Consider the following 21767-nt stretch of genomic DNA (forward strand, 5'->3'; position numbering starts at 1 on the left):
GATACAATATTTTCAAATTAATTATTATCAAATACATAAGTAATATAAGATTCTCTGTATATAATTAAAGGATAATGAGATGTTAACAACCTATTATGTGTTATTATTGTATTGGTTTGTATATTTGAAAATATCAATCACAAACTATCATTTATAAAAAAAAAGTTATAAAAAAAATTATTAAAAAAACATTTTTCATAATTAAATAATGTGATATTATGAAATGGTATTTATATTGAGATTTATATTTATTACACAAACTCAATTTTCCACATACATTATGTCAAACGTTATAATTATAGTTAATTAAATGTTGTATTTAGACCACACTAGAGTATTAAATCAATTGAAATAATTAAAAATCATTTTTAAATTAGTAGATTTTTAATTTATTGAAACTTATTATCACAAGGTGCAATTATTTGATTATTGAATAAAGTTACTTTTATTTATTTTTACATATGAATAACTGATCGAAATAGGTGAGAGTGAAAGCTATGGCGGCAATCGAAATGAGATGGCGAAGTTTGGTGCATGCCATCTTCGAAGAATCGACTCGAGAATGAAACGCCACACTGCGCCAGCTGTGTCACTCTTCTCTTCCTTTGTCCCTTTCTTTTCTTTTTACTATTCTCATTCCTTTATCCTTTCGCTTTTTCCAACTAAATTTCTCCCTTCTCATTAATTATTTCATCTACACGCCTAATTCTATATTAAATTATCAATTTTTTTTCTTAATCTTTGACTTATTGGATCTCGTTCTCGCCATTAATCACTCATGGAGATCCGCGCCGATGCAGAAACCAGCTCCTTCTCAAGGTTTTCCACTTGCTTCTCTTTTTCCTCATTATTTCGCAATTCACCTTTTCAATGACTGGTTCTTCATTGAGATTCGTCGCTAAATCTTGCTCTTAGAAATTTTAATTATTGAAGGGTCATAATAGCTTCCATGACTGAGATTTTGTTTGCACGTAGTTTGTTCGCGGCTGTGGCATATGGGTTTGCCTCCATGGCCATGGTTTTTATCAACAAGGCTGTTCTTATGCAGTATGCATATTCAATGACTCTTCTCACTTTGCAGGTATTACTACTGCCTTTGCCGATGATAAGATAACAGATTTTCGACCCTTTGGTTTTTCTCTTTCTTCTTGATAGTGACAACATTTGTATTTTTCAGCAATTGGCTACTTCTTTGCTTATTCATGTTGGTAGACGTGCGGGATTCACAAAGGCGAGAGGACTGGAAATGACAACGGCCAAGCGACTTCTCCCGCTTTCAATTTTCTATAATGCCAATGTTGCTTTTGCTTTGGCCAGTTTGAAAGGAGTCAATATCCCAATGTATATTGCGATCAAGAGGCTTACGCCACTTGCTGTACTTATTGCTGGGTACTTCTCGGGAAAGGGGAGACCTACATCTCAGGTATTGGCTGTTATTTGAGGTTTTATTCATTCTGTCCACCTTATCAAAATAGTTTTATATATACGACAATTAGAGACTGTGAAATTTATTGGTTGAACTTAGTTGCAACAAGGAGGTTTTTCAGAAAATAAATTGTGGAATTTAGAAAGGGGGACGAATCATTGGTAATGGAATTTAAACGATGTTAAAAATTAGATATTGCAGCAAACAAGAATAAACTATGATCTTCTTGTCGAAATACTGATCAGTGGTGGACTCTAAAATTGGATATGGTACCTTGTAAACAATGAACTGGATGTAACGTTGAAGTGTATAGCCTTGGGTGCGATTTATAATGATTGGTGGCATTTTGCTCTTTTCTTCTCTTTAGATGATATATGTTAATATGTCTATTCTCTTTCAAATTTAAGGTGGCTCTTTCAGTTATATTGATTGCTGCTGGAGTTCTCATTGCTGCCCTCGGAGATTTTTCCTTTGACCTTTTTGGGTATAGCATGGCTTTTGTTTCCGTTTTTTTCCAGGTGATATGCTCACATATCTTAGTTCTTAAATCATAATTTTATGACTGAATCGACGCTGTAACTTTGCACTGTTTGTTCATAGTGCTGCTTACTCATATATGCAGACCATGTACCTTGTGCTGGTGGAAAGATCTGGTGCTGAGGATGGACTTTCATCCTTGGAAATCATGTTCTATAACAGTTTTTTATCTCTTCCATTTTTGATGTTTCTCATCATAGCCACTGGGGAATTCCCAAAGTCTTTATCTTTATTATTTGCACAGGTCAGAATGTTAATCTGGTTCTTGGTATTTGGATTGATTCATGATTATGCTAGAATGAATTGAATATTTGGACATTTATCTGTTTATGTATACAATCAAATAAAATTCAATTATTTCACATGGAACAATAAAATAAATTCAATTATTTCACAAGGAACTGGTAAATGCCTCGGTGATAGCTATAGTTAATCCCAAACAGCAGATATGCTCATTTGCTTATGATAGTTTTTCTATGTTGTTGGACAAATAGAAAGAAATTATATATGCACTAATATTTCCTTCCTCTTATTGATATTGTCCGCTCTGTGGTTTTGAGCAAATTTTCTATGTAATGGTCCATTGGGCATGTGATTTTTGAGTTTCTTAGGATTGGGTATGTTAACTAGAAAAAGAACACGGGGGTGTGAGGTTAAGATCACTTGTTGTATGGTGGAAAACAAGACAAAGCTGCAACTTTTGATTTTGGCATGATCTGGGCCCGTTTTTCTTCCATAAAACAATTGTCCTTTTATTTACCAGATATTCTACAGTTGTAAATTAAATCAATAGATTACTTGTTTCACTTCCTTCAATTCTCCTAAATTAAATTAGTAATCATTTTGTGGAAGGATCATCAAAAAGTCGTTTTGATGGTCGACAACTGGAGTCATAGCTTGCAACATATTTTGGAAAAGCTAAAAATCTGCAGTATCTACTTAGATGACAAACCTGTACCATGTTTTATTATTGATGAATTGACGCCAAAGCTAATATTTTGTTTTCCTTTGCAGAGTTATTCTTTTTCATTTTTGATGGTTCTTATTCTTTCATTGGTGATGGGCATTGTTCTCAACTTCACGATGTTCTTGTGTACAATTGTTAATTCAGCCTTAACTACAACTATTGTTGGCGTTCTCAAAGGGGTTGTTTCCACGGTAAGCTGGGAGTGATTCTGTGTTTGCCATAGAAAAACTGTCACAGCAGGCCGAGTTCATACATATATACATTATCTATCCATCTTTTTCCTTTTGTAGTTTAATTTGCTTGCATACCCTTTATGTTCATTTGTTTCTAGTTTTAACTGCAAGGATTAAACCCGTTGATTTTTCCTTCTTCAGACCCTTGGTTTCTTCTTACTGGGTGGTGTTCAAGTCCATGCTTTGAATGTGTCTGGATTGGTTATCAATACAGCTGGCGGTGTGTGGTATTCATTTGCCAAATATCAGCAGAAAAGAAGTAAGTCGACGAAGCTTGTACCTGATGAGGAAGCTCATCGTAAATAGAACTGGTATTGATAAGTTGCGGTGCAAACTAACAGTTACATAAACTGTCTCTTTACTTTTATTTACTTGATTGTAAGAACTGATAGTTTAGTTATTTTTTGCGTATAATTTTACAGTAATTGCAGTCTCATGTAGTCTGAGCTTAAGATGTAGTAATACTGACACATGGTATTCGGAATTGCGTAAAATAATTGTACTTTTATTATTCAAATGCTTACCAGAATTTTGTAAGCAGAGTCTATTTTATTCTCAACACAGAAGTTGAGTATAAAGCGCCTGACAAACAGTAAGGCATAGTTCTGGCCTTATATTTGTGGTAATTTATGCGTAATTTTGACACTTATAAAGTATTTTGGTTTATAATTATGAATAAATAAATGTATACTGTTAAACTCTTCAGACAGGAAGTGTACAGTATCCATATTTATAAAAGAAAGAAACAACATATGCTAATAGCAACAATTTACAACTGAAAGAGAAATCGGGCTAATGGGCCAATAACACCATAACTCATGGTGGTATAAAAGATGTGAAAAATAATGTAATGTGTAATGGTTGAAAATAGCAAGTATTAGGTATCAATATTAGCTTCAATATCTTTAAGTCTAATGCCAAAATAATAAAATAAACATTGGAAATATAATTGTTAAATCAGTTAGTGTAATATAATATAAAAAAAAGTTTGTAGTAAATTAAGAAAAATATTATTTACGATTATCAATATGGTGTGTAATAGAAAGGAAAAAGAATAAGAAAATTCAGTCTTATAAAAATAAATAATAATAGCCTTATGGTTGACAGAAGGAAATAAAATAACATAATTTGATCTTGTATAATAGTTGACATGACTCGTTAAATGAAATGAAAAGTATGATTTTACTGGCAATGGAATCCGTTAAATTTCACGGATAACTTGTTTTTGGGATGTTGGAAAAATGAGTGTTGAGATAGAAAAACACACACACTCCAAATCCAATCGTCACAAATTAAAAAAAAATGCCATTTTTATGCTTGAAACCTTTTGCATTTCAACGAAATCTAGGTCTCAATATATTTAATTAACGACCATTTTTACACCTTAACTCAATGCTTGAGAACACTGTCTTCTTAAATAAATATATTATATTCTTTTAAAAAAATTGTTATAATTATTTTAAATGATATATCATAATTCTGTTAAAAATGTCAAATTAAATAGTTATTATATGTTCAGTATTTGTGGATGTATAAAAGTAACAACTTGAAAGTGAAACTCATAAAAATGAGAGTAAGAATAATTCCAGTTAATTAATAATAGTAGGTGAGAAAGAAAGTATTGAAAGATATAGAACTAGCATTTCTCATAAAATTTGTTTATTTTAATACCAAAAGGCAACCAAACTAATTAAAGAAATTTGCCTCAGTATATTGGAGAATGAAAGGCCACCGAACGTAGAACATGCACACGCACTCCTAAGTACATAGCATTTGTTTTATCTTCATGTGTTCAATTTTCTTATTTGCTTTATTATTTTTTATTTAATATGATCTTATATTTTTTTTAAAGATTGTGATTTTTTTTTTCAATCATGATTAAGTTGTTTAGAGATAATGAGATGACATATGTTAATAAACTTTTATATAAATATCTTTTTCATTTGTTTATTTTACTCGTTATCACTTAGACTTTACATTTGAATTATTCAACATTAGGATTAGAACATAATTATATAAATATCCCATAGTGCATGTCCATACATGAAACAAGGAAAATATTGAGTGAGATGTTATGATGTATAGAATAGGAAAGAATGAAAAGAAGATATTTGATCTAATTAGTTTGTTGTGGCATCTATGTCCTCCACCTCGTGTTCTGTCTGCAGTTCTCTTGAAAACAGAGGCTGCTGGCTACGTGATGTGTTTTATTACTTTTTTTTTAATATTATTTTAATTAATTATAAATATGCATGATATTGGAAAAAAGAAAAAAAAGGCAGAATAGTGTGAAATTTAATTCAGCCGTCCCCACTTTTGTGCAACACAAGAGACCGTTGTTAGATTATTGAATGTGATATATATATATATATATCATGTGACAAATATTTCCTTTTCCATTTTCCTGTGTTACAAGAATTCATAAAAAAAGTTATCTTGCAGATTTTGCTCTTACCTTAAGAAAAGAATAATATCTTCTGGCGTGAAAATATTTTTTCACATGATACCTAAAACTTTTTGTTTCAGTCACTTATTTTGATACTCATTGTGAGTAGTAAGTTTTGTTCAAGATTCATAAAATTTCTAAAATTATAGTTTTTAAATCTTGTTAGTTGAAACAAATGAATCCCAAAAACTGCTGAAAAAAATGGTTGAGAAACTTTTAACTCATTTAAAAATAGACTATCATTCATGAAATCCTAAAAATGTGTCCTAAACATTTTTAAGTTTATAAGTTTTTAGATTATAATGTAGAAAGGAAGGTTATAATTGATGGAAGAGAAAGGTGAGATAGAGATTAGAATGGGCAAACAAAAACAGCTTCTTCACAGTCATGCACACGTTCATTCATACTTCAAATCAATTCTTGAAACCCAGCTAAGATAGTGTCTGTCAAGATTTTAGGTTGTCGGGCCAATCTAGTCTCACATGCAAAAATGTAAGATCTACTAAAATATTCATGACACTTAGAAAAACATATGATTTTACCATTCATATAGTTTAAAAATTGAGTATAAGACTTGATTGAAATATAAGAGAATTGATGGTTCATTTTTAATGTAGGTTTAAGGGAGAACTTGATATTATTCTTTATATCAAATACTTTTTTTTGAAGTGTAAATTTTTTTCTAAGTTATTAGAAGACGTCTCAAAAGATGAAAAAAGTATTTAAACAATTTTATATTCAACTCTTAAGGACTATTAGACAAAATAAGAACAATATCATTTTTTTTTCTTTTTTTTTAACCATCTTTAAACAATCTAGCATACTTTTCATTGCTCTTAAAGAAACATTCTTTAAAGAATGTAACTCTTTCAAACTTTGTTTGGAGAAGAGTAATAGATAATTATCATACTTTCTCATCAATAAAATGCTTAAAAAATTAAGAAACTTTTAATGAATAAAAAAAAAAATATTTATGATAATAAATACTTTATAAATATTTTTTGAATATTTATGGTGCTTAATACTCCAATAGATTATAAATTGTTCAGACAAGGCTAATTAATGAAAACAACAAATGATTGATAATTAGGAGACAAAGGCACGATAATGACTAACGAGACAAATTAAATTATCTGTTTTTTAAGAAAAAGAATCCTAAATCTGTCCAAATTTAGCTCAATTTTTTTTATTAATTTATGATAAAATTTTAATAATTAAGGATTTTACTAATGTTTTCTTATAATGAGTTGAAGAAAAGGAAAGTAGGGGAAATTTTTTTGTAATTTAACTTACTTATTTCATTCAAAATTTGAAAGGGATATAACATATAATAATATTTGTTTTAAAGCCCCTCCCACTTATATTTCTGTCTCCCGTCTAAATATTTTTAAATTTTTAAAATATATGAATTAAACTATTTTAAAATCTTATTTGAACTTTTATTCTTTTCATTAATATTATAAATTTTCTTTCGCATATCTACGAACATTTATTTTAATATATGATTTTTAAATATTGATATTTCTAAAAAAATTGTTTCTTTTTTTTTTCCTTTCAAGAATCAAATAAGAGGTTATATATTATTATTACTATTATTATTTTGTTTTCCTTTCTCTTGATTTCCCTATCTTCTCTTTAATGTTCATTCTTTACTTAAACACATTGTGATTTATTTCTATGGGTGAAATCAGCAAGTGACACAAGTAGTAACTAGATTAAATCCTTGACTATATATAAAAAAATAACATCTACCTAAAAAATAGTTATCCCTTAATTTATATTTTACTTAAAACATATACCAATCTTCAGTATATTCTATCTCCAAAATATAACCTCTATTTTAATTTTCTCTTTACTAAAAATCAAGTTACACTATATTATATAACTGAAAATATATTTAACTTGTACTCATTTATATACTTGTTCTACTATACTTAATAATTTGACATAACTTAAAAATAAGGTTAAAAATAGTTTAAATATAACCTTTTTTTCTTAAATACTTCGATGTGGTATTTAAGAACAAAATTATAATAATAGTTTTAGATAAATAATTAACTCTAATAATATTATATCAGGAGAGTTGAGATTGAAATAATAATAATATAATAATTTTTGCCAAAATAAAATTGTAATTAAACTATTTTGGCTACGTGTAATATCCATCCATATTATATATTCTATACTTTTGCAAGGAAACCACACATGGCATATATACACTGGTATGTATATACAGTGGCATTCTGAGGTTATTTATGCAACAACTGCTACCGGATACAAAAGGGTCGGTGTTCACTTCAGTCATATGATAGTAAGATAAGATAAGATACCATAAAAACAAAACAAAAACGTGAACATGCAGCTTTAGCTCACTTGGTAATAATCTTTCATTGATTATATATGTAGTTGCTCCATTCTGCATCAAATTAATTTTATCCACACATATTATATCTAATTAGCAATTACTAACCTCAGTGTTTGGTGTAAATCCCCACTGCAATAAATACTTTTCAATTGTTTGCTTATCCTATTCTGGTGGCCCTTTATTACTCTCGTTGGATTTGCATTAATTAATTATGTTCTTTTGGTGACAACTAAATCCTAGTAAGTGCATTGCAACATATACACTCACACTTCAGATCCAGCAGCAAAAACTCTTGTGTTCTGTTCTGCTATTCCTAAATTTATCTGTCTAATTTTCATTTCAGTTTTTCACACAATGCTTGTCAGCAGTTTTGCATAGGGAAATTTGACAATGCTTATCCTACAATTTTGGGTAACATGGGATCCCCTGTGGGACCAGAGTTTATGTGAGGTTTTTCATTTTTTCTAAGTTTTTATTTTACCCTTGTTTGTGTTCTGTCTCCTGGTAATGTAAAGGAATATTCTTGAAGAAGCTTCCATTAAATAATGTTTTGGTTTTTACAGAATGCACATTAACCCCTCTTGGCCTCTAATAATCCAAATCAAGTCATCTTTTGCAAGCAATAATTAAAAGTAAAAAGGTTTAAACATTGATGATGGCTTGGCTTATGTCATTTGCAAAGTTTGCTTTGGTCTCCATGGTCCTTTTAATAGTCACCGTTCCCTTTTTAGCCTTTCACACGCGTCTCATCCCCACCTTTGGTTATTGGCATTATTGCTATTGTTACCTTTATCATTGTTGTTCTTTTATCATTCAAATATTTTAAATAAAGATTGTTATTCTGGTAGCCACACTCATAAATCACACTGCACCTGGAATCTTCAATCTTATCTTCCAACTATTCGATCTGTTGCGTAACTCTTTTTTTTCTTTTATCATTTTGATGTTAAAATTTAATATGCTCTAAATTGTTACTTTTACTCTGAGACTAAGTTTCATGATTGTTATCTTATCTTCTATTCCAGTCAAATCACTCAACTATGTTTCCTTCATGTGAAAAATTTCTCAGTCAAGTTTAATTTTGCCTTAGTTTAGGGGATTCCGTGAACATAATGTAACCACTGATAACAGTGAATATACTGACGCAACTGTTTAAATAAATGCTAAAATTAAAGTATTACATTTCTATAATTCTTTTACTATTCTCAAGCATGACTGAAAGGTGTTTGTAGAAAGAAAAACTTCTGTTTTCTTTTGTATTCTTTTTTTCTTTGGAGTCAAAGTGGATGGGAACGGTAAGTGAATTTAGTGAGGGAAACCAACTTGGAAGTTAGCGTCTTAGTCTTACAGCTGCTGATACCTTCCCTCATAATGTGACTTTCCCATGTTAGGTGCCTTCTAGATATCCTTGGGAGTACAAAAGAGCCTCACTCAATTCACGTTCTAGGCTTTTATGTGTTGCATTTTGTTAAATGCTGAGCCTTCAAGAGGGTTCCATCCAATAAGAGCAACCTCGAATCTAGGGCAGTGTTTTACATGAGTTTCCAGATCTGAGTCTTTTCTCTTTAGTCTTTACAATGATGTGTGCTAGAAAATATTGATGAGGTTGATGTGTTGAGTCCTTGCTCTAAGTATATCTACACACACACACACACACACACAGAGTAGCATACTTGTGTTGTTCAGTGTGTGAAGTGTGAATCTGTGTCCAATTCACCATTGTGTGAAAATGGCTCCGAGGCTAGACTTTTCCAATTGGTGGACGAAGGATACACAGAAGGGAACACCGGTAGTGGTGAAAATGGAGAACCCCGCTTTCTCTGTTGTGGAGATCAATGGTGCAGATGCTGCATTCAGGCCAGTTGAGAAAAGCCGTGGCAAGAATGCTAAGCAAGTCACATGGGTGTTGCTTCTCAGGGCTCACCGTGCTGTTGGCTGTGTCACTTGGTTTGCCACTGTGCTTTGGGCGTTGCTGGGGGCCATTAAGAAGAGGTTGATTCATGGACAAGGTGTGGCTATGGAGAGTGAGAGTGACAAGTTGGAAAAAGGCAAGTTTCTGTTTAGAGTCATTAGAGTGTTCCTAGTGACATCCTTGGCAGTTCTGGCCTTTGAGGTTGTTGCTTACCTTCAAGGTTGGCATTTTGGGAACCCCACTTTGCACATTCCTCGTACTTCTGATTTGGAAGGATTGCTCCACTTGGCTTATGTTGCTTGGTTGACGTTTCGTGCTGAGTACATTGCTCCTCCTATTCAGGCACTTTCCAAATTTTGTGTCGTTTTGTTTCTTATCCAGTCTGTGGATCGCATGGTCCTTTGCCTGGGGTGCTTTTGGATCAAATACAGGAAGGTCAAGCCAAAGATTAATGGGGATCCATTCAAGAGTGATGATGTTGAAGGATCTGCAAGCAATTATCCCATGGTTCTGGTTCAAATTCCAATGTGCAATGAGAGGGAGGTAGGAATTACACCAAATTTAAGCATTCCCTTTGTGCCAACTCAAGTTATTTTTTCAGTAATAAGCTTGCAGCGAATTCAATATATTCTTTTCAGCTTGTATTTATGTAAGCCAAGAATAGATTTTGCAAATGTCATAATAAAATGGAACTTAGTAAATAGAATGTTCGGATTACTTTTTTTTTGCAATGCTTATGAATTGTATGAATGCACCTTAAAAAAAGAAAGGAAAATAGGAGGGAAGTAAACTTATAATCTGACATCCAGACATCTAGTTCCATCTAGGTTGATACTTGATATTGTAATCATTATTTTTGGTTTCTGAAATAGACACCACCTTAGTAATTAAGAAGGGAGAAACAGTTTTCTCATGATGTTGTGTTGTGTTTTTATTTATTTTTTAACTCCTATAATGAATGGCAACCTATAAGTACACTTGATAGACAGATAATTTTCTTACTTTGCATGCACTGATTTTATGCAGGTGTATGACCAATCCATTTCTGCAGTCTGTGGCATTGATTGGCCAAGGGATCGTTTACTGATTCAAGTACTTGATGATTCTGATGATGAGAGCATACAGTGGTTAATTAAGGAAGAGGTATCTAAATGGAGCCAGAAGGGAATCAATATAATCTATAGGCATCGCTTAATAAGGACTGGATACAAAGCTGGAAATCTTAACTCTGCAATGAGCTGTGACTATGTGAAAGACTACGAGTTTGTTGCTATTTTTGATGCAGACTTTCAACCAAATCCTGATTTTCTTAAGCGAACTGTGCCACATTTCAAGGTTGAGTGAATAACTTCTAACATATTCAGAAAAATGATTGGGAAGCATGTTTAACATATTTTTATATCTTGCAATTTTTTTTTTTATTACAGGACAATCCCGAACTAGGTTTGGTCCAAGCTAGATGGTCTTTTGTGAACAAGGATGAGAATCTATTGACGCGTCTCCAAAACATAAACTTATGCTTTCATTTTGAGGTAGAACAGCAGGTGAATGGGGTATTTCTCAGTTTTTTTGGTTTCAATGGAACTGCTGGTGTTTGGAGAATCAAGGCCCTAGAAGAATCCGGGGGCTGGCTAGAGAGGACAACTGTAGAAGATATGGACATTGCTGTCCGAGCTCATCTCAATGGTTGGAAATTTGTCTTCCTAAATGATGTAAAGGTGATCATAAATGACAACCTTTTCCATCCATATCTCCTTTCTTTTGCAAGTGGATAACGCACTTGTAGAGTAGTGTTCTTGTATATGCATGATGTGATTAGTTATGTCACCTTTATGGATTTTAACTTGTGTGAAGTTCCTGGAGTACTATCGTGAATTTCTTATATCTATAAATTTTCAGGTACCATGTGAAGTTCCAGAGTCATATGAAGCTTACAGGAAGCAGCAACACCGCTGGCATTCAGGTCCTATGCAACTTTTTAGGCTGTGTCTTCCAGCAATTGTGAAATCTAAGGTATATCTGATACTCATGTTGAAGTAATAATTAGAGTAGTGATGAAGAAAAGCATATTCTGATGACTTAGAATTGTGGCTTATAATATGCACTACCTGAAAACTTTAAAATGCTCTATAACTGCAGGTGTCTGCATGGAAGAAAGCAAACTTAATCCTGCTATTTTTTCTGTTGAGGAAACTGATCCTTCCCTTTTACTCCTTCACCTTATTTTGCATAATTCTTCCTCTAACCATGTTTGTACCAGAGGCAGAGCTTCCTTTGTGGGTGATCTGCTATGTGCCTGTGTTTATGTCACTTCTTAACATTCTTCCTGCTCCAAAATCTTTTCCTTTCATTGTTCCCTACCTCCTTTTCGAAAACACCATGTCCGTCACCAAATTCAATGCAATGGTATCTGGGCTCTTCCAATTAGGAAGCTCTTATGAATGGGTTGTGACAAAGAAAGCTGGCAGATCATCAGAGTCCGATTTACTGGCTGCTGCAGAAAGGGAAGCCAAGTCAATAGAACAACAAAAGATTCATAGAGGAGCTTCCGACAGTGACCTTATGGAGTCACAAAAGCTTGTAGAGCACAAAGAAGCAGCTCCAACAACTGTTAAGAAAACTAATAAGATATATAAGAAAGAGCTGACTTTGGCATTCCTCCTTCTCACAGCTTCTATCAGGAGTCTGTTATCTGCACAGGGAGTTCACTTCTACTTCCTGCTTTTCCAAGGGGTGACCTTCCTCCTTGTGGGGCTTGATTTGATTGGAGAGCAGATGAGCTAGTTTTCGTTCAAAACAGCATAGACGATGAATGGAAAATACCTTTTACTGGTGTATCAGCCAAGTGGCAGTCCAGCAACAAAATGAAAAAAGAAGTATAGTTAAAATCCTTTCTTTCGTTTCTTTCCAAAAATTCACAGTACAGGTGTATCGAAGGCATAACTGATTGCAAGTACCAAAGCAAGGTTCCTCAATTATCCAACTCTATATCCATTTTGCATTCACACGATTCATCGCAAGTATTCCTTATAGGGCATTACTCACATTGTACTCATACAGGTATTGAATATTTGTTTAATGGTATAGGAAGTGTATAAAATCTTCAGTTTTCTTCATTGTGTTATTGGGAATGGGAGTTCTGATTCCAAATGTCTGGATGCAGTGCATCTAGCTTGATATATGTCGAATGATAGGTGCCTTCATGGTAAATAGAGTGTGTGAAACAGGACATCTTTCTGTACATTCATTGTTATCTAATTTAAACAATAAATTTTATTCTTCCAACTCTTCCCTCCTCCCTTTGTTCTCTGTTCCTTGGCAATTTTCTTGTTTTTTAATTGTTTGGCTTTAATCGGGTAAAGGAAATGGTGTCGGCAGGCAAATAGTGGAGACAAGCTTAAGTGGCTTGATAATTTCTGCTGTGGTCCCTCCAAGAGATTCGTGTTCTTAAAAACTGATTTCTAAAATGTGACAGGCGCAAAATGTTGAGGGCACTGAATCTGTTGACACCACAACTAATGCACATGCCATTAGCAAGCAAGTACAAAATAGGCCATTTCTTTGGATGGATATGTCGGTGATAACATTGAACACCCCATATAAATTTTTGTCTTGCCTATCTCAACTGTGAAATCCTTTTAATCTGAATATAACATGAAAAAACTTAATGACACAATGCTTTAAGTCTTCACAGTAGTCAAAATACATTGTATATTTAAATTACAATGAAAATGTAAAAGCAAGAATCAGAGCTGTAGTAAGACCGGAACGAGTAGAAAAGTATACAAACAAGAACAATGGTGCAGTGTAATATACAAGTGGTATGTCAAGTAACTGTAATATACAAGATAAAAATCGTTTTTTGGGAAGATGTACCAAACTGCAAACACACAAAAGCAACTTCTTGCTAGAAGTTGATGCGTAGGGACATCAACTATGTTGACTGCGATAGGATCACACATCATAAAGCAAGTGGTAAAGTATAGGTTAAGAGATGTACCATCCCAAAAAAGGTTCAGGCTAAGAGAAAACCTGAAAGCTTCTCTATCAGCAAACAAATAATACACACGTATTGTAGCTATGGACCCGAATTATTTGTGAGAGGAATAGTGATTTTAACTCTTGAAGATGGTCATGGAACTGTAGATTGCAATGCTGATCTAATCATCATCAGGCTCTACTGAAAAGTCTGGTTCTTCAGGCTTTTGCAACTTGGGCAGCTCTACATCCTTCATCTTCTGAACTCCTCTCCTTGTGTTTGCAGCAAACCTTGAAGCCAGTATAGTGACACCTAGGTTTTGTTTTACTTGTGCAGTGTTTGAAGTCACTGCACTGTGCTCTTCTTCATTATGTTGATAGTGATTGAAGGACTCGGATTCCCTCAAGCTTAGGCTCTTGGCAAACATTCTCTTCTTGAACCGGCGCCAAGCAGCCTGAATGAAGCATGTTGCCCATGTCCTCCAATGGTGAGAGTAGAAACGGAAAGTGTGCTGCAACTTCTTGCTGTGGAGACGTCTAAACTGATTGGCCACGAATTTAAGATCTTCCGCTCTTAGGGCAAATGCTTCAACTTCTACAAGGGCTTTAACAGTTCTTGTAGAAGAAGGCAAGTTGAGAGTGGATTTTGGAAGCAATGCCCAAGCAAGTAGCTCTTCTCCACAGAAATCACCAGGCCTCAAGGTAATGGAGTTGAAGAAACCAGTTCTGCCTCCATTTGTGGTTGAACTTTCAAGTCTCCCTCTGATGATAAAGAGCATCTCTGTAACCGGGTCTCCTTCTCTAACTATGTACGTGCCTTGAGTACTCAATGATGATACCAATCTCTCGCATATTGCATCAAGTAGCTGATCATCCATTTGTGAGAAAAAAGGAACCTGAAATTGGTGAAAAAGAAGCCATTACATTACGTGTGTGTGTGTATACATAGCATGAGTTTACGTGTAGTCCTTATGCATGGTCGAGTTAAACTATTGAACATTTCTTCATGCTGATTTCATGTTCAAAAGAGAATAGCATGATAGATGAATATTTATTGTGTGAACTTACACGTCGAACAAGGTCCAAGCAAAGGTGGCGTTGGATATCTCTACGTAGGTCAATAGGCAGGCCACGTAGGATTGTTTCTTCATCAACCCCGCGAGTTGCAAGCCACTTGTATTGAACAAATCTTCTGACACGCTCTCTCAGATTTTGTGGGAGCTGACGGTGGCTCATCCACTCTTCAGTGTCACGTCGCTTGAGCCTCCATTCTTCAAGCCTCACAGTAATAGATTGCAAATAGGTCTGCACTGAATTCAGCATTCTTAGGTGTTCATATAAATTTAGGATGCTTAGGCTATAGGAAACAGTTTAGTCAAACTTGTTTGATGATGATATTAACTCCTTCTGAAATGAGAATGACAGATGACAAACCATTGCAACTATTTCAGAGTTTATGTTGAAGACACAAGAATTCACGTGTAATGGTTTTAGTAAAAAGGTAAAAAGTGTGTTGGATGGTACTTACTGTATTCAAGTAATAGAAATGTAAAGAAAGATAGAATTTCCGCAAACAAAATTACTTTTGAAATTAGATTTCGTGGATTTGAACATTCTAATTACCTGCATGTTACCAATTAAGTGCGCAAACAAAACCAGACCCAGAATAGCCATGACTATTGCAAATGCAGTTTCCCCAATGAATGTGCTTGTGGTCAAACCCTGGCCATAGGAACTGAAAATACAGAAAGGAAAAGATTAATCATATGTGAACAGTGAAGACAGACATGTGATGTTCAGTTTAATTTATGTTAAATATTCATCTATAGTGTAAGGAAAGATAACTGAGCATTCAGATATGGTTAACAACAGCTGTGGAACCAGACCTTAAGTTCTGCAAACCCCACCACAGACAATAGAGATACTTCTCTATAAACACAGAGGAGATAACATTATTTTCCACTGCACTTGCAAAAATTCCGTAGTCGAAATTGGTGGTATTTTCAGGATTGCAGTTACCAAACACAGAAGTATTGTTTACCCACTTCATGCGATCATCCTGGTTTAAAGTGCTGCAGTCTAAGTACTTAAGAGCACATTTTACAGGGAGGCTTTCATTTCTGCATTCAGATTTCCAGCAAGTAGCATGCCTTTCAATTGATAACAGATACCATGATGCCCCCAACACCTACGAAAAGGGAGTAATGAATAATTAAAAATCTGATATGCTGGGAGATAACAACTAATTTGTAATTATGAAAGACAATTTGTGATTGAAGAAAACATAACATACATGACTAGCTAGCATGTAAAGTAAAAGATTGTAAGCAGCCCCAGCCCAAGCTGTCTTTGTAACTACTCCAGTGGCTTTAATAATCTGAGAACTTAATGGGAAGATCAAATATAATCTGGGGACATATTGAAGCAGAACAATGAGTACAAGTGCATTGTTGGTGTGATCAGCATGGGAGCTTCTGATTGCTGGCATGATAAACCAAATCACAATCTGCCAACAAAGAAAAGACATGTCATTTAACATCACTTCCAGGGACAAATATACAAAGCCAGATGACAAAAACAATCCCAAAGGATCTCTACACCATTTTTAACTCAATTTTAAAACATTAAATTTTTAAGTTTTCCTACTTTATGAAAAGGAGAAGGAAGAAAGATGTTGAATTCAAGTTGATACAAAAACTTGCATGATCTCCGTTCGATGTGGGACTAGTCACTAACCCAATTTTTCATGCATTAAACACAACATGAGAATACTATAGCTGAAGCATATGTGATACCTGGGGAAGAGGTAATGTAGCAACAAGATCTAGGAAGAACTCTGATCTCAAATATCGCCTTGCAATAAGCCTAGGATCCATAACAAGCTCACCCCTTCCAAACACCCTAGAACTCGGTGATACATAGGCAGTTCTGAACTTGATGGCCATGTTGAGCAGATAGAAAACATCAGCAAATGTTCGGAAACATGTCACAACAATTCCTATATTCAAATCAGTAGCCATACACGACGATTTCCCATCATTTGCCACTGAGGGAAGGTAGAAAAACAGCGGATCAACAAACAGTGCCAGAATGCAAGAAAACAGGAATGCCCTGTTCCACTCCAAAATTACATCACTGCCAGGATCAAGAATTTTCTTCTTCCATGGCTCATGGTTTTCTGGGAAAACCTTAAACTTTGCAAGCGCGGGAATTTTGATACTCATTCTGTTCTTGTCACCAATACTCATTTTGCATTCTGGATACACTGTGAATGCCTTCTCATGGTGTTTCTGAGAGTCTAGCTTTTCCCAAGGAAGTTCAAGACTTTGTTTACCTTCATCACTGGAAAACCTGAGTTTTCAAAACCACTATTCAAATCTGATCAAAGTTGTAACAAAGGGTATAAACTGAATGAAAAAGAATAATAAAAAAGGACCACGGTATTGAATTCACCTCACTAACTTCTCATATCTCTTCTCCATTACTATGATTATGATGGAGTTTTACAGTCAAAATCACACACAGACACTGTTTCTACTGAGGAGTGCATTGCTTTGAATTGTAAGTTGCAACATGACAATGAAGAAAAGCACACTGCATGCTTCTTCTCTGATCAATGAAACGAGTTTCGTTCTTCGTATGCAAATGCAACCAAAATAAGATTTTGAAGAAAAAAGACAAGTTGGGTAAAGGAGGGGAATGATAAGCTTCGATTCAATCCAAAGCTTAAAGATACGGTTCTGGATTTGGACAAAATGGGTTTGACTTGAATGCTTCCGTGGACAACGGAAGAGTAACCACCAAAACGGCCTGCCATTAACACAGCTCACAATGGACAAGCGTAAACGTGGGAAGTGGGAACCATGACAAAACTACATATACATATACCAAAAATACACCAACTTGCATTTTCACATTTTAATATTGTGAACTGATTTATGTGTTTGATATGAATTTTAATAGATGAAGATGTTTTTCATAAAGTTTAATGCTTCTTTTCTGAATAAAGGAGAAATAGGAAGAAGCAGGCCAAAATAATGTACATGAACTTGTGGCCTGCACTCATGAGGTGGACGTTGACGCTTTATACGAAGCAACCGTTAAATAATTGACAAAAATTAGCATATATAATTAACAAATATAACATTCTTTAAAGATCGATGTGATTCTAATATAACTAACATAGGTAGTAAATAATAAAATATTCATGAGAAGGTTCAGAATTTTAAAGATTTTCCACTCAGCTTTTTGTTAAACCTCAATCAATGGTACCAATGTGATGAGCATTTCGGGAAGTAGGGTCAAGATTGATGTCCAATATCTAGAAAGTAGTATAAAGAGTTTAAAAGTTGTCTTTTACTTTTTAACTCTTGTAGTCGTCCATCGTAACCGTGCGGATAACACAGGCAAAAAGTACTCTGACGTCAAAGTCAGTTAAATGTTTACTTTTCAGATATTAATGATACACTAAATGCAATCATCTATTTCTATACCTAATACTTATATTTATAAATTTTAGAATGAGTTTTTAATTAACAACGGTCTAATTGTGACTCAATTGGTAGTAATCACAACTTACCTTAAATTGTTTAATATTAGAATTAATTTTCCTAATCGTCAGTTATTCGGTCGATTCCATGACCATTTGAAGTAGCTTGTTGAGATGTGTGACTAACGATTGTTCGTCCAACCACATATATAATATCAAAGCTAGATCAACACTATATAATGAATTCTACATAAACTTCTTATAGAAATAGAGGAAAATCCAACGAGTTGACTCCAAGTCTTTGATTTGTAGTTTCTGTTTTTTTGGGAGTTTTTCTTTCAATTTTGCAACTCTTAACATATGCAGTGATTGGTGTGGTGATGTAGAAAGTCCTTCACTTTTTTGGATGTATAGGGTGAAGCCATCATTATCCAAAGGGAAAGAGAAAATATCTTTTGTTGATGCTTGCTATCCTCGACACTTTTATCAGTAATTGTGGATCTTATTGGTGAAGTGTTTAATTGTGACAAAATGAATGTAGATGTCATGTTACACCTTGATAGTGGGAGCTGATGCATATTCAAATGTAGAGATGTATTCAATTGTCAGAAATACATATACAGATTGAATATATAAAAAAATAAACCTCTGAAGTTATTGTCTTAAGAATTGAAGTATTATTATTGAATAAACTGTTACTTTTGGAGTTAAAAGTTGTGTTATGAAACTTTTTCTTTTCAGTTTTTCAAGATAAAGAAAAAAAGGTTTTATAAATAGAAAAGCAACCAACTTTGTTGCTTTAAACCTATATATGTTACTTTTATGAGAAAGATTAGCAGTATGCTTTTCTAAAATATCACTGTAATAATAATTTTCGAACTAAAACTTGATTTTGAGATGTGAAAACTACATCAAAAAATAAAATGTTACTAAAACCGATGTAAAATACAAAACTGGTAATTATTAAAAAAATATTTCTATTTTTTTGTAATTTTAATATAACTTTTTTGAAACAAATAAAAAACGTGCAGTAAAGTTTATAAATATTTATGCTCAATTACCATGCCATTTTATTTTATATGTAACTTGGAATGGTTAATTTTGGACTGACTTTCATTTATTTTGAATATTATGAATTTATGGAATCATATTTTATTTTCATTATTTTAATGTTATAAATGCGATGTACTGACTCATCCACTTACATAATGAGTTGTCTTAATTGTTTTTAAGATTTTTGTTCGTTTCCTAAGTTTTATAAAGCAACTGTTTCCTCGGTCAAACATCAAGATACTAGTTGACCATTGTCCAAAATGATAATATAAGATATTATAAGAAAGAAAAGAGAAAATAATAGATAAAAAGAGAATGAGAGAAATATATATTTGGAAGAAGATCAAGGTGTATTTATACACCCTATGAAGGCCTTGAAATGTGGAGAAGAAGAAAAACTTGGGGAACAAGTTAGTTGTCTTCTGATATAGCCACCAACATTTACAAAATTACATAACTAACTATCGAAACTTTTGGTCAAAAACCAAATGAAAAACTACCTAGAATCTTGGCAGAAGATATACACAATTTTGCAATACTCTTTCAATTTTTATAACAATCTTCGCTAGTGCAGAAAGGGCTTTAAACGTCCGTTTTTTTGATCTTTTGACGTCCGCCCTTCCTCCGACGTCTTTGTGGGTGATGTTACTCAGACGTCGGGGGTTCACATCGGACGTGTATATAGACGTCTGATGTGTCAGGCCCGACGCCTATCCAGACGTCCGGTGTATACCTCGGACGTCCACGTAGACGTCCCACGTGCCCGTCAGACGTCCCGCGACGACCACCTCCTGAATTGTTTTGTGGTAGGGCTGGGGTTAGACGTTCGTTTGTGCACTGCAAGACGTCCGTTTGTGCACTCGGTTGATTGCTTCTATAGATAAGGCGGAGCGTCCTTGGCTCAGCATTTTAGCACATAGGGCTTCGGTCGGCGCTACTACAGCGCTTCGCTAACTCGAAGCCTCTCGGTAAATCTAGCTTCACTAACGCTCGGCTAAGTCTTGAACCGTCGCACGTTCGTTTTCTCAGTAGCAAAAACGCTTATCTTGCTCCCGCTTCCTCGCATCTGCGCTCGTCAAGCCAACTTTGCTTTTTGGGAGGTGAAACTGCGGTTGAAGCGGACATTTCGAAATGACAGCATCGAAGATCCCCCCTGCTTGCAGAAATGAATGGATCAAAAGGGGGGGCTGGGTTCTATTTTCGGGCCGGGCGGGAGGTGAAGGCCATAAGATTGCCCTCCCGGTAAGGAAGAGAGGAAAAGGGTGTTGTCATCTAAATAAGTGAAACTCTCGACGTCCGTTGTGGGGGGGGGACGGATGTCTATAATATTATAGACGTCCGGCCCCCTCCACAACGGACGTGTAAGGGGCTGAAGACAATTAATTCTTCAACCCCCCTGTCAGCACCCGAAACGTCCGATATGGGGGGACGGATGTCTATATAATTGTAGACGTCCATCCCCCTCCACAACGGACATTTCGGGTGCTGACAGGGTGGTTGAAGAATTAATTGTCTTCAGCCCCTTAAACGTCCGTTGTGGGGGGACGGACGTCCATATCAGACGTCTATATAGACGTTCGTCCCCCCACAACGGACGTTTAAGGGCTGAAGACAATAACTCTTCAACCCCCCTGTCAACACCCGAAATGTCTGATATGGGGGACGAACGTCTATATAATTGTAGACGTCCGTCCCCCTCCACAACGGACGTTTAAGGGGCTGACAGAGGGGAGTTGAAGAGGTGATTGTCCAGCCTCTTAGACGTCCGTGGGTGGGGCCCGGACGTCTATAATTATATAGACGTCCGTCCCCCCACAACGGACGTCGATAATTTCACTTATTTACGGATATTCCACCGGTCAATTATTTACGTTGGGGCTGTTGAGGACGGACGTCTATGGGGTGACGTTAAAGGCCATTTTTGCACTAGTGCTTCCGCATATCGCAAACGAGAAAAAAAATTGAAAGAAAGAAAATAAGATTTTTTTTGGATTTTATAAGATATAATGCATCAAATCAGGTATATCAAGCTATATGAATCAATCATGGATCAAAAAACTTAACAGAGAATGTAGTTGGTATAGTAAGTTATATGAACCAAGGAAACTTGACGTGTGTTAAAGGTTTATCAATCACAATACATCCCATAATCTTTGTTGTTATCGTGTGTTGTAGAAACTAGGTCATGCTTATGTCCGGTATTAATGAATGTTAGAGAGATGACGTCAATATCTTATGCAAGCGACCTCACTTGACACTCATATAAGTGATTTCATCAAATGTATGATGCAAATCATACACCACCCATATGGAATATGAAAATCATCAAAACATTTGTTTAAACTAAAATTCTTTCAGCAC

General features: G+C 34.6%; 3 protein-coding genes across 4 annotated transcripts; 2 read left to right on the top strand and 1 right to left on the bottom strand.

Moving 5' to 3' along the window:
• The first annotated feature begins 492 nt into the window (after positions 1-492).
• On the top strand, positions 493-3700 carry LOC124838130 (UDP-galactose/UDP-glucose transporter 7-like). 2 transcript variants are annotated; one of them, XM_088107066.1, is made up of 8 exons: positions 493-668; positions 795-819; positions 976-1081; positions 1178-1423; positions 1834-1944; positions 2049-2207; positions 2978-3121; positions 3305-3700. In XM_088107066.1, the coding sequence occupies exons 1-8, from the start codon at positions 518-520 to the stop codon at positions 3467-3469; spliced, it is 1107 nt and encodes a 368-aa protein (XP_087963192.1). In that variant the 5' UTR covers positions 493-517; the 3' UTR covers positions 3470-3700. The 2 variants fall into 2 exon arrangements, with proteins under 2 accessions (XP_087963192.1, XP_047169608.1); XM_047313652.2 differs by having other exon boundaries at positions 638-819.
• A 5125-nt stretch (positions 3701-8825) lies between these two features.
• Positions 8826-13171, top strand: LOC124838125 (putative xyloglucan glycosyltransferase 5). Its single transcript, XM_047313646.2, has 5 exons — positions 8826-10429; positions 10913-11221; positions 11314-11604; positions 11786-11899; positions 12026-13171. The coding sequence occupies exons 1-5, from the start codon at positions 9704-9706 to the stop codon at positions 12668-12670; spliced, it is 2085 nt and encodes a 694-aa protein (XP_047169602.1). The 5' UTR covers positions 8826-9703; the 3' UTR covers positions 12671-13171.
• Positions 13172-13669: 498 nt separating this feature from the next.
• On the bottom strand, positions 13670-17793 carry LOC124838124 (putative cyclic nucleotide-gated ion channel 14). The gene is made up of 7 exons (XM_047313645.2): positions 17318-17793; positions 16660-17215; positions 16158-16370; positions 15751-16052; positions 15488-15599; positions 14933-15169; positions 13670-14760 (listed from the first exon to the last, which is right to left on the bottom strand). Exons 1-7 carry the CDS (start codon positions 17344-17346, stop codon positions 14047-14049), a joined length of 2163 nt encoding a protein of 720 aa, XP_047169601.2. The 5' UTR covers positions 17347-17793; the 3' UTR covers positions 13670-14046.
• Between the last annotated feature and the right edge of the window lie 3974 nt (positions 17794-21767).

Source organism: Vigna umbellata, chromosome 2, assembly GCF_029865625.1.
Source record: "Vigna umbellata cultivar VRB3 chromosome 2, Vumbellata_1.0, whole genome shotgun sequence".
Taxonomy (NCBI): Eukaryota; Viridiplantae; Streptophyta; class Magnoliopsida; order Fabales; family Fabaceae; genus Vigna; species Vigna umbellata.